General features: G+C 37.2%; 2 protein-coding genes across 10 annotated transcripts; both read left to right on the top strand.

Moving 5' to 3' along the window:
• The first annotated feature begins 250 nt into the window (after positions 1–250).
• LOC113058631 (mitochondrial fission factor homolog B-like) lies at positions 251–7,406 on the top strand. Of its 9 annotated transcripts, XM_026226687.1 has the most exons (10): positions 251–416; positions 2,279–2,492; positions 3,167–3,202; positions 3,280–3,449; positions 3,594–3,685; positions 3,821–3,823; positions 4,921–5,085; positions 6,151–6,204; positions 6,301–6,385; positions 6,553–7,406. In XM_026226687.1, the coding sequence occupies exons 2-10, from the start codon at positions 2,279–2,281 to the stop codon at positions 6,682–6,684; spliced, it is 951 nt and encodes a 316-aa protein (XP_026082472.1). In that variant the 5' UTR covers positions 251–416; the 3' UTR covers positions 6,685–7,406. The 9 variants fall into 9 exon arrangements, with proteins under 9 accessions (XP_026082472.1, XP_026082474.1, XP_026082473.1 ...); XM_026226689.1 differs by lacking the exon at positions 3,167–3,202; XM_026226688.1 differs by lacking the exon at positions 3,821–3,823.
• A 571-nt stretch (positions 7,407–7,977) lies between these two features.
• On the top strand, positions 7,978–12,147 carry LOC113058630 (39S ribosomal protein L44, mitochondrial-like). Its single transcript, XM_026226686.1, has 5 exons — positions 7,978–8,255; positions 9,520–9,742; positions 9,820–10,065; positions 11,242–11,420; positions 11,729–12,147. The coding sequence occupies exons 1-5, from the start codon at positions 7,981–7,983 to the stop codon at positions 11,904–11,906; spliced, it is 1,101 nt and encodes a 366-aa protein (XP_026082471.1). The 5' UTR covers positions 7,978–7,980; the 3' UTR covers positions 11,907–12,147.
• The last annotated feature ends 868 nt before the right edge of the window (positions 12,148–13,015 follow it).

The raw sequence follows: 13,015 nt of genomic DNA, 5'->3' as shown, positions 1-13,015 counted from the left end.
TCTTACCACAACTTAACGCGTTTATTCAGCTGGTGGACCGTTTTTTTTTTTTTATCAAAAAGTCAACCAACTTTAATAGAAATCAATCTTAAATAATACATTTTTTAATCATTGCAATTCAAAATAAACTTGAACTGTAAATTATTATGTTATTTCAAATGTATTTTACAGACTGTGATAATTAACAAACTTTTACCAGAAGAGAAAGTGAAAACGCGTGACTTTTAAATGTCATGGCTAGGGACTTTTATTTTGAATAAATGCTTCAGCGTCAGCCAGCTTCACGCAGCTGTGGTGCGTTCTGGGTTGAGCTGGTTGAGTCTTTTTCCTAAAAAAAATCAACAAAACAACCAGATTTTACGATTGCATTTAACTTAACCGTCTCTACACGTTCGGCGGATCTGATCTCAGTGAAGGTAACATACGAGTTTAGAAGAGTTGTGATGTGGTTTTTGGTCATGCTTTGGCCCTCTATCAGCTGTCATTGATGTAACGTTAGCTACTCTGGGGCCCTGTTGTACTCATCATTGATTTCCATAGAGTTTAGGACCCAAATATGACACATTAAAGTTTTTAACCTTGTTATGTATTTTCTGTTTGATTTTAATTGGTCCACCCAAACATTCAAAACGAAACGTTGCAAGTAGTAACGTTACTGCTGCTGTCAATGCTGTCTTGTAACTAGCATGAAACCAAAAACGTCCAGATTGATGTTGTTTTTGTTGGATAACTTCCTGAAACACAATTTAAAAAAATCATTCATTTAGTAGGCATGCTTACTAAGGATTAAACTTTGGAGCTGCCAGTGTAATCAGTGGCATTTTGCTTCCTGAAATAGTTGATCTCCTGATCAAACCAGAAGACCGGTGCTTTTCTTTCTGTGCTTCAGTTTAGCCTGAGGATCTGGGCTTGATAGTGGGTGGATGGGTTATTTATCTTTATTACATACATCTAGTATTATTTAGTTACCTCACAACCAAGCGGACAGTCTAATGAGCTTTTTTGTATTTGGGGGAAAATGTTACAGGCCAGGTTGGACAACTAGTGATTCCGGTTTTGCTGTATAAAAGGTTATGAAGCATTGTTTGGTGTTTGGAGGTATTCTGTCTTATCATTTGAAAGGAACTGTGAGGGATCTTCATTGTGTTTAATCATTACCAAACCAGATCATTTAAAACCAGTGTTGTTATTGGTAACCAAAACTAAAGCTAGTAATAATTGGTAACTGAAATAAAATATAAATATTAGAAAAAACTTAAACTGAAAGAAAAAAAGTAGAAATTCTGCCATGGCAACTTATTGAAATAATAATAATACAAAAAGTCTATAGTATAAGATAAATAAGCTGAAGTATTAAAATTACTAAACAATTTAATGAAATAGGGTGGTGTTGGCGCAGTGGATAAGACACATACCTTTGGCGTGAGAGACCCGGGTTCGAATCCACTGTGTGACACCAATGTGTCCCTGAGCAAGACACTTAACCCCTAGTTGCTCCAGACCTCTGACATATATAGCAATTGTAAGTCGCTAAAGCGTCAGCTAAATGAATAAATGTAAATGTAAATAAAAGCTGGTTAAAGTTTAATTAAAAAAAAAATGAAAATGACCATTGCACATAAAAAAAATAAAAGCAAATTTAAAATGATTCAGCACACTGCAGGTAAGAATTTACAGATAAAAAACATCAAAACATTGTGTGTGTTCATTGAGACTGAATTTGATTCTTAAGCCTGGAATACAATGCACACATTTTTGGCCTGATTTTCCACAAATTTACTGTCTGGAGAAGTTGTCACAAGTTGCCAAGAGTCAGTGCCAGTCTGTAGATTTGAGTTGAATCAATCTATAGAAATCCGCACAGTGTATGATGGTCACAGACCACAATTTTATTTTAGCTTTTAACCCATTTTAGAAAACATGTTGTTTTCATTTGTCACGCTTCTCCTAGCAACAAGGCTACGTGTCTGCTTGAGTTTGTTGTGATCGGAACAACTTGAAAGTCTGGTAGTGTGTGATCCCCAGTCATAGTGTATGATAACCAGTTTTCCTTTGTCACTATTTACAAAGTCGATAAGTGTATAATGCCTAGTGTTTTAAAAATCTTTTCAGAATGTTGTGCATTCCAGTCTTTAAGAGGATTCCTATTTAATCCCATTTCAGATTGGTTTCAATGTATGATAATATTCCAGTAACAATTGCACATTCCTTTAGAATTTTTGGATTGATTGACCTGTTTAGGTCCTCCCATCACAGCCTTCCTCCTCTTTCCCTGTAGATGAATGAAGCAGCGTTCCCCTCTCCCACAGCCGAGATGGCGGAGATGAACCGGATCCACTATGAGCTGGAGTACACAGAGGGCATCAGTCAGAGGATGCGTATTCCTGAGCAGCTCAAAGTGGCTCCGTATAACCCTGAAGAGCAGGACATTTCAGAGCATGAGATGCTCCACACGGCAATGATGCACGTTCCCGAGAGAATTGTAGTGGCAGGTATGAAATGGGAAGATCTTTGCACATTAAAGTGGGATAGAAGAGTTTATTGAGTGCTGCAGTGATGATTTTTGTTGGCTAACCCAGAAGTTCGCATTACCCTGGTTCCCTTGACATAAACCCAATAGGATTTTCCATTGGCTTTTGGATTATTGCAGAAAATAGGCTCTCTGACCACCAAAAGTTCAGGATAGTTACATATTTTGTGCATCATGATAATATTCACAACTTTTCAAGTCTAAATACAAACACCAAAAAAATAAAAAGCCAAACATAGGCTATAAATGAACTACACCACAGTCACCACTAAGCATCTGACAGCTTTCATTATTTATATTTAAAAACATTTTAATTGACAGGTCGAATAGTTTGCACAAAATTGATTTTAAACACAATGCCGTAACGCAGACTGGTAAATTTGATCTATTTTATGTTGTAGAACTAAACATGAAAATCTTGTGCTAAGCACAGACTTTATTTGAGGCATTGAACTATAAACTCATTTGAAGAAACTCACTGACATCATGTCTGGAATGTGTGATAAACACAAAAAAGTGACAGTTTTGGCCAACAAAAGTACATCATTCCTGTGGCACTCCATTAACATTATCAAAAAAACAAAACAATTAACATCCAAAAATGTCATTTCTGTCCTTATTTACTCTCCCTCTCAGACGATTTTCAGTGGAACACAAAAGAAGATTTTTTTAGTAAATATTCTCTGAGATTTTGATTTCTATAATATAAAGTTGTTTTGGACCCCACTGACTTTCATTTCTTTTTTTAGGAGACAGGAATGACATGCAGTTTCCCAGAGATCTGGACCTCATCCAGTCCACCCCGATGGAGTCAACACTGTCCCTCAAGACCCCACCTCGGGTCCTCACGCTCAGCGAAACGCCCATCGACTTTCTCGAAATGGAGCACCAGAGCTCCACCAGCCAGCCCAGTGAAGAAGTAAGTGGGACAGACCGAATTTAGCTAGACAGAAGCTGTGTAAATGCGACCGGTAGTGAACGTCAATAAAAAAGGTATAACAATGTCTCAGTTTAATAAAATGAGGAAAAACCTGTCAGTGTTTGTTTTTTCTGCTTCTCACAGGTGCGCATGCAAACCAGGACACGCAGAGAGCGCTCGGTCAGCGAGAACACAAGTGTGCATCACAATGGCCAGCTTGCCAGAAATGACTCCATGTAAGTGCAAAGCCACAAATACACTTGCACATGTACTTTTGTTTCACCTTTGCCCTGTCAACACGGCCCTCTCACTCCATTATATGTTTTTCCTCCTCCCTGGTGTCTCTCTTTCTTCTTTCATGGCACTCAAAGGGGGTGAGTTAGAGCCATGCATGAATATTGTATAGTTTCGAGAAGTTTCGGTTTGGCTTTTGTGCTTTTTTTTTTATTCTTTTTTTTTTTTTTTACCTCAGTGCATGTTACTGCATGTACAGGAGTGGTGCAATCACACTTGTCAGTCGTGGTCAAGAACAATTTTATCATAATATAAAACAACTTGTTATATTGGTCAGTGTAGGTTAGAGTTGCTTTGTCAATCAGTTTCCCTCATGCCATGACTGCTTGACAGCTCTATTCTACTCTATTGTTCTTTATTCTATTCTATTCTATTCTATTCCAATGAATGGCCACTCCTGTAGCTGTTCACACAGAGGGTTTGAACTTGTACTAAAATAAATACAGATCAGTCATTCTCCTTCAGCCTGTTGTTTCCTTGTTTTGACATGCTTGTGCTTTCTGTTTTCTGATTGGCTGATCTGTCAGTAAAAGTATTTAAACCTAGCATTGATCAGCATCTCTTTTTCGTTTTATAGACCCCAATAAAATTAAGACTAGTACAGCTTCTGCTACTTATCTAAATGTGTCGCGTCCATCAGCCAAACTTTCTTTTTAGCAAAGTTTAGATTTTCAGAAAATTTTAGAAAATAACATTTTAACAGGATCATAATATACTAATATAAGATTTGTTTGGATTTAAATACACATTACTGTTTAAAAGCATTTTTTAAAAAGATAAAATTATATAAATACCTGAGCTGTGTTTCTGAGGCAGACTTCTTGTAAGGATCTCAGAGGTGAAGTTGTGTCTGTTTGGAGTAGTGTAGATGGATTCTACGGCCTCATCGTTAGTCTGATGTGAGTGTAGCCTTTTCAAATCCACTTTTGAGGTTGTGATATTTAGAGACTCTGGTGTGTGTGTGTGTGTGTGTGTGCTTGTTGAAGGGTTTGTATTGGGGTTGTGACCTAGTGTTGTTTTTATAAATAAATGGTGAGGCTGTTGCCCATCGGTTGCAGTCTTTATTTCTTTCTCCAACTTCTATTTCACTCTCTCGCCTTCTTTCTTGTACTTCCGTTACGTCTCACTCTCTCTCTCTCTCTCTCTCTCTCTCTCTCTCTCTGTTTGATTCGGTCAGTATGACTCTCTCCCCCTCTGCTGCATTGCGCACTATGGCTCCTCTCGGTGGTGCCGAGGACGGGGTTAACCTCTTCAGCTCCCGCGGTGTCCTTTCCTTCATCCAGTCAACCACCCGCCGGGCCTACCAGCAGGTCCTGGAGGTCCTGGACGAGAACCAGCGCAGGTGACCTTTGACATCAGACCCCCAGAATCTGCCATGAGAGACTGACTTCTGGCTAAATTAGATGATGCTTCACTGAGCAACCAATCAAATGTGTTAGATTAGGCCAGGTCCAAAGTCCTCCATGACATTTCACGTGTCATTCTGATTTGGTGAGAAAATGCACTAAGCATATTAGGACTGGCAGACAAAATGTCATACTTTAAACCACAAAGCACAACACACTAAACATTTTAGAGGTATTTTGTTAAATGACAGATTGTGTTGTTTGCTGTTGGATGTGGACACGCTGCTTTCCTAAGCTCCGTTTTTTCCTCAGCCTCTTGGTTTGGGGTTTTTTGTTTGGCATGACTAGGAATGTGTGCAAGATTTTCTTTCTTTTTCTTTCTTTCTTTCTTTTGTTTGAATCCTTTCTCCTTTTTTTGAGCTTTTAGATTTCAGTTGTTTACACAAGAGGTTTGTGGCATTGCTGTATAGTTTTGAAAGAACTGTTTGTGTTCATTACAAGTTCGATCTATTGACAGCATTTGAGGCATGAAAAGCAAAAAAAAAAAATAATAATAATAATTATATATATATAATTATTATTATTATTATTATTTTTTTTTTTTTGTTAAATTAAGAAAAAAAAATCAGCCATATTAACTGAAATGTGTGGCTTGTATTTTGTTGACATGAGAGAACTGTCATTAATATAAATGTTGTTATATTTAAATTATTTTATTATTGTAATATTCCTTAAAACACACACACACACACATTTATTAGATCAAAAATACAGACAACAGTAATTACAATTTAAACCAACTCCTGTTGTAACATATTTTTAAATGGAATTTATTTAATATTTTTGTGTTTACGTCTGTGCAGTTGGCTGGTTTCTTTTGCAGGGTTTATTTGATTAGAAAAATTATTGACAGGGTCTGTGAGACAAAGACCACCTGCAGCATATACCTATTTTATATTAGTTAAAGCGCATTTGCATGTTATTAAAGTTGGTCTGTCTGTGTATGTCTCCTTTTGTCCTTTCCTTCTCTCACTTTCTCCAAAATATCTCCCGCTTCTCAGCCAGCCATCTCTTAGAGGGGGTTCAACCCTCTCTAACCCCCAGCATGACGGCAGGTAACTTCCTCTCATCTCTTCCCTCTCATCTGTTTTTCTCTCTGTCCTTTCAATATAATCTCAGTGTCTTATGAAATGAGATGATGTATTTGACAGGCATGCCCTGGCCCCGCTGGACTCGACTACAGAGGGAGGAGCAGATGACATGGCTCTTGTGGACGCCACCTCTCTACGCAGACAGGTATTATTCCGCTGCTTAACATTGTGCAGTGTTTAAAAAAAGAAACGTAAAAAATAATGATTAATATTTTACACACACTAGCATTCAGATTAATTAAAATGCAATCCTTGCTGAATAAAAGTATTAATTTCTTTTTAAAAAATCTAATACAATTTAAAATCTTACAGATTGTCAAGCTGAACCGGCGTTTGCAGCTCTTGGAGGAGGAGAACAAAGAGAGAGTCAAGAGAGAAATGATCATGTATTCCGTCACTGTAGCTTTCTGGCTTATCAACAGCTGGGTTTGGTTCCGTCGCTAAAGCTACATGGACTCTGCAATGTGGGAGGAGCAAAATCAGAACTCCGCCCCTCTCTTCTATGTGTCAAACTTCAGCCATGTTTTTTTTAATGGCTAAAACATTTTATTTTCTTCCCATCAAGAGCAGTAAAGTCAGGGATAGCTTCTTTGTTTGAGTTTGTCTGTTTTGTGTTATTACTATAAATATGTAATTATACTTTTGTATTATTTGTACAACTGTACAATTGTTATTTTCCTTGGTTTTGTACTTTTTTTTTTTTTTTTTTGTACATTTACATTTACTTTTTTTTTTTTGTGAGCCAAGCATGAACCAGATGTATATATTACTTCACTTGTCTTTGAACTATGGCTGTAATCATTTATTTTTCCATAGGTTTACTTCTGTCAACTTTTACAGAGACCAATGGAATGGAACGCACTGATATATCATAGACAAAATAAATGCATATAATATAAAATAAAAATAATGTTTAGGGACTGTTGTGATTTTAGGTACCTTATGTACGTCTATGTTAAACATAGAATCCATACTTGTTAAGTGTTATTTATTATGTACAACAGCCCATTATTGTAATATGCTGATGTTGTTATTTCTGCTGCAAACTTTTATGCAGGATATTACTGAAATGATACATGTTCCGTTTTCCTCTTACTGGTCCATAAACATTGTATTGCAAACGCTTTTATTTGAATAAATGACAGCAGGAGTGATCTGCACTCTTATCCTGACTGCTTTTAATCTTCTGGAAATAAAGTATAATTAATGGTTTTAAAAATGACCAATTAAAATTAAAAGAAAAGTGCATACGTACACATTAGTGTTATTTTATTATGTATTCTTATACTATTATAGTATTTATTAAGATTATATATATATATTATCTTTTCAAGACAAGTTTTAAGTTTAACCAAGTCTAAATTTGAGTTATTTTGTTAGATCCCCCCCCCATATAAATTAAATCAGTTTTGTTTCATCTAATATATATTATGATAGCTTCATTTCATTTACATTTACATTTTTTTAGTTTAAAGTTTTAATTAAAAATAACAACACTAGAATTTATATTAAGTCATTCATGCTTTTTATAATGTACTAATTAGTAAATGCAATATTGATGATTTATACATATATATATCATGAAAAGAAGCATGTAATAACACACGTGACATTGAGAAAAGTGCAAATATGAATTTACAGTCTTCTTTACCCTATTGTGATCCACAGGTTAACGTATAAAAACGATAGTACACAACTATGGCTAATTTGAATCACTTTTGGCGTTTTAATTGATTAGTTATGGAGTCCACCTTGGTTAACCCATGTTCCTCAGCGCTCCGGACACGTGGTGGCGCTGTGGACAGATTCCCTCTCGCTTTCCGTAGCTCTGTCGCGGCTGTCATGGCGGCGTGCAGGGCGCTCGTGAGTCGCGCTGTTTTACCTCTGCATTACCATCATGTGTGCAGAGGAGTGATGCTCACACACATCAGAGAGAAGAAGAGATGGATGAAGGCTTACTCGCTCATCATGGAGAGGAAGAGGAAGATGGAGGGACCTCCACCTCCAAAGCCACGGTCAGTAGAACATCTCAAGGCCACTCTCCTTGACTCAAATCCTAATGAGCTGCCTACATTACGTTTTAGTATTAGAGACGTGGTTTGAGAAATATATATAAATAGCTTATTTTAGTATATCTTATCTTAGCCCTGTTTGAGATGATTGGCATTGATAAACCGTCTTAAAGGGACAGTTCACTCAAAAAAAAAAAAATCTTTCATAATTGACTGATTAACATGTTGTTCCAAACCTGTTTTTTATATATTGTAATAGATAAATACTTTTTAATGTCTATTATAAACATTAATAGATGTTTTAATGTTTGACTAATCATAACACAAAAACTGATGCTTTAAATATTTTGACAATCTCTAAAAATATATTATGATGCAACACCGAATTATGTCAATTTACTGTCTATTTAACATTTTAATTGGGAATATTAAATAACGTGTATGGGTTATGATGATATAAACTATATATGATAGTTTAGAAAGATCACAAGAGCAGTAGTGCTGTTTTCCCCAAATATCTGCATGATTGCAGATTTTATACAGTAGTTCAATAAACTTGAAGTTAATATTGTGTGTATATTATAATGTTTTATTGTGCGCTTTGCTCAATTTTGCAAATGAAAATAGCCAGAAAATAACTGTGTTCATCAGAAACATTGTGGTGTCTCCTTCCTGAATGAATCTACCTTACGTTTTTTTCTAGTCAATGATTCAGTGAACCGTTCATAAAGACTTAATCATCCGTTTGAAGGAGTCTGTTGAATGAATGGCTCAATGACTCACTCAATCACTAAGACAGTGACTTGCCTCCACCTGGAGATTTTAGTTTCATACTCCTCAAATTTTACATTTATTAATGTAATTTTTGTGTCTTGGATTGACTATTTGAGCTAGAATCCTACTAGTGACCTTGGAACATATTTGATTTTAAAATACAACCATGTAAATAGGAATTTTAAGGATGCAACAATTAATGAAATGACTCCAGACTTGTGATGAATGTCTCCAGACTTGACTCTGACTCCAGCTTAAAGACTTCAGACTTTGACTCGGACATCAGATGAAGGACTTGTGAACATATCTGATCTGAACTGTAAATGATGCTTTTTACAGTCCTTTACAGTTACATGTGTTACCATAGCCCTACATTTCCGTACACTGATCATATGGTATTAATTTTATTTGGTCTTAAAACAATCTTACATTTGATCTTAAAAGTCCTGCAGAAACCCTGCCTGAACCCTCTTTTCCCTTCCCATCCCATCAGCTCCCAGCAGCCAAACTTTGATTACCATGCTGAAGTGGAGGCTTTCAGTGCCCGACTGCGGGAGAGTTTCTCTCTGGAGCTTCTGAAGACGGCGTTTGTGAACGTGTGTTACCTGCGATCTGAGGAGGAGAGGAGGCGAGCGCTGGGCCTTGATTTAGAGACGACCGTTCTCCACCTGAAAGACAACGGCGAGCTGTGTGTGCACGGTCAACAGTTCACAGAGGTGAGAACACCGATCAGTCTCATGCTGGAATAATAGGAATGATATTCATATTCATCTCCTTCTATTCTTATGTACAGGCTTTCCTCAGTGACTGGTGCAGGGGCAGCTTTCCCAGCCTGCCTCAGGAGGGTGTGGCAGCTATCGTAGGGCACCTGACAGGGTCAGAGGTCATGTGTCACGTCGCACGAAACCTCACAGTAGAGGAGTTGACGATGAGTGCAGAGTTTCCTGTTCCCAATGAAACCCTGCAAGGAACGTTCTTTGCTGTGATTGGTGCTCTGGAGCAGAGCAGTGGGTCTGTGCGAGCCGGGCTTTTCATTAGGGTAAGACAAGAGTCAACTCTTCATGTTTTTTGGTTAGTTTAGTTTTATATATATATATATATATATATATATATATATATATATATATATATATATATATATATATATATATATATATATATATTACATTTTTATTTGGCCTGTCATGATAGTCAATAAATCAATTAATCGCCCGATTAAAAACAATTATTATTGTGAAGTATCATTATAGTTTAATATAACATATGTCTTTAATTGTGGGAAGTCGTGGCCTAATGGTTAGAGGGTTGGACTCCCAATCGAAGGGTTGTGAGTTCTAGTCTCGGGCCGGACGGAATTGTGGGTGGGGGGAGTGCATGTACAGTTCTCTCTCCACCTTCAATACCACGACTTAGGTGCCCTTGAGCAAGACACTGAACCCCCAACTGCTCCCCGGGCGCCGCAGCATAAATGGCTGCCCACTGCTCCGGGTGTGTGCTCACAGTGTGTGTGCGCGTGTGTTCACTGCTCTGTGTGTGTGCATTTCGGATGGGTTAAATGCAGAGCACAAATTCTGAGTATGGGTCACCATACTTGGCTGAATGTCACTTCACTTTCACTTTCACTTTCACTTAATTTCATACTTATTTGTTTATTTTTGGAGAGAGAGAGGGATTATATATACAGTAGGACTGGGTGATATATCTAACGATATGATCATGCACATTTAGTCAGTAAATCTGGTTCCGTGATTAGCGATTAATCACCATCACCTGCTTTTAAATGGAGCCGCATTTAATAGACAGAGCATTAGATCACTGACAAGCTACGCAATATCACGTTCATTATCGCAGATTAATCGCCTTCGATAATGAACGTGATCTTGCGTAGCTTGTCCGTGATCTAAGGCTCTGTCTATAGTGTGTGTGTATGTATATGTGTGTGTATGTATATCAAAATATCAAAATTACTGTTCATGGATGTTATTCATTTTTTCCAGTTTAGTCTAGATGTATCATTTTAATATAACATTTTATGTTTTATAAATGTGTGTATAAATATATGTTTGTGTGTAAAATAATTTAAAATGAATAACAAGAATATCTATATTTCTAATTTAGAATATTTGTATTTTGTTATTACATTATATTATATGCGTTCCGGACTCTAATCTTTGTGCACTAAATGTTGATCCATCTGTTGGGTGTGATTTTGCAGGATTTCCTGGTTACTCAGCTAAACGGGAAAGATCTGTTTGACCTGTGGGAAGTGGTTGATCCCATGGGGCTGCTGGTTAAAGAGTTGACCTGTAAAGGTATAGCTCTCCCCGAACCCCGCCTCATCCAGTCCGCCGGCGCCAGTACTGTCCTCCCTCTCTATTTCGTCGGGCTTTACAGGTATGACACAAGGGTTAATAACCTGCATTTGGTCACTTTGTTGTATGTTTCACTAAAAGTTATTTAAAATGTATGAAGTACTGTATATATACACCCTGATCTATATTCTCCACAGTCTGTAAGTGAATCTCTAGTTGATTCATCTGAAGTGTCTCTAAGGGTTGAGTCAAATTTATTCTGGTCTCCTCCAAGAAACAATTCAGACCCACTGCTGTAGCAAATAATCAATACTCCTCTCAGTTTAGGTTTTTGATTGATTTTTAAAATGCTTAAGCTTTTTTTTTTTACCTCCTTTTATATTGTGTCAGTGACGGTAAGCTGCTGGCTCAGGGTCCAGGCGAGACTGTCCTGGCGGCTGAAGAAGAGGCAGCACGCGTGGCTCTGAGGAAACTCTACGGCTTCACTGAGAACCGCAGACCATGGGACTACACTGCCCCCATGAGCAGCTCCAGAAAGCCCAGGGCACAGGCTCTTACCAGCGGATAAATGACATTGACTACAAGAGACAATGTTTTGTACTGTAGCTTAAAGAGCAGATTCCAGTGGGACACTTTTTGAAGACACAACATTCATCATCATCTGCTTTATCACAACTACATGTAGAGTGAAACTTGATTTAATTTGCTGAAATGTGACTGTGGAATTACTGGAGTCTAAATCAATATGCCACAAAAGACTGAAACTCTTGATGTACCACAGACTATGGCAATAAAAAAACTTTATATACATCTATCTTAAGAGCATTCTTCTGCTCTGCAGGTACAAGTTCTGTAGATGTGTTTCTACATATAAATGTATGTACCGTATTTTCCGGACTATAAGTCACACTTTTTTTCATAGTTTGGCTGGTTCTGCGACTTATAGTCAGGTGCGACTTATCAAAATTAATTTGACATCAACTAAGAGACATGAACCAAGAGAAAACATTACCGTCTACAGCCGCGAGTGGGCGCTCTATACTGCTCAATGCTCCTGTAGTCTACACTGAATACATAGAGCGCCCTCTGGCGGCTGGAGACGGTAATGTTTTCTCTTGGTTCTTGGTTCTAAATAAATGCGACTTATAGTCCAGTGCGACTTATATATGTTTTTTCCTCATCATGACGTATTTTTGGACTGATGCAACTTATACTCGGGTGTGACTTATAGTCCGAAAAACACGGTATATAAATGTTAAGCTTTGGTTGCTAATAAAAAATGTTCCACTTGAAGAGTTAAATCTGGATCTAATGCAACAAGAACTTTTTGTGTTGTCATGGAGACTAGTTTTGCACAGTGACTCTGAGTTTGTCACAGTAAAGATATTTGACTCCTCTAATCAGCCAGACTTTATCTGGCCAGCAGTCAAACAGTCATAGTTATGGGTATGAATGCAAATAATTGCTAGATATTTCTGACTGTTAAATCATTTTCAAAATAATTTTTTGATTCCGTGTGTTATAAAATTTTCCTCCTATTATTTTATCCATCTTGCTACGGCTCTAATCTTGATGAACCCTGATGAGCAAACAATCATGATAATTTGTTTTAAAAGCCAGCCAAACTTTTATATAAAATAGACCAATCTGTAACTTAGAATTTAACTTAAAAATCAT

The sequence above is a fragment of the Carassius auratus genome, chromosome 40 (assembly GCF_003368295.1).
Source record: "Carassius auratus strain Wakin chromosome 40, ASM336829v1, whole genome shotgun sequence".
NCBI classification, from domain to species: domain Eukaryota; kingdom Metazoa; phylum Chordata; class Actinopteri; order Cypriniformes; family Cyprinidae; genus Carassius; species Carassius auratus.
The sequence above is the reverse complement of the archived record's forward strand: the minus strand, read 5'-3'. Positions and strand labels throughout refer to the sequence as shown.

Coding starts and splice junctions, on each gene's coding strand:
- LOC113058631 (XM_026226687.1), top strand. CDS start 2,279: ATGAATGAAGCAGCGTTCCCCTCTCCCACAGCCGAGATGGCGGAGATG. Junction 3,450..3,593: donor CCAGCCAGCCCAGTGAAGAA/GTAAGTGGGACA, acceptor TGCTTCTCACAG/GTGCGCATGCAAACCAGGAC. Junction 6,386..6,552: donor CCACCTCTCTACGCAGACAG/GTATTATTCCGC, acceptor AAAATCTTACAG/ATTGTCAAGCTGAACCGGCG.
- LOC113058630 (XM_026226686.1), top strand. CDS start 7,981: ATGGAGTCCACCTTGGTTAACCCATGTTCCTCAGCGCTCCGGACACGT. Junction 8,256..9,519: donor CCTCCACCTCCAAAGCCACG/GTCAGTAGAACA, acceptor CCATCCCATCAG/CTCCCAGCAGCCAAACTTTG. Junction 10,066..11,241: donor GAGCCGGGCTTTTCATTAGG/GTAAGACAAGAG, acceptor GTGATTTTGCAG/GATTTCCTGGTTACTCAGCT.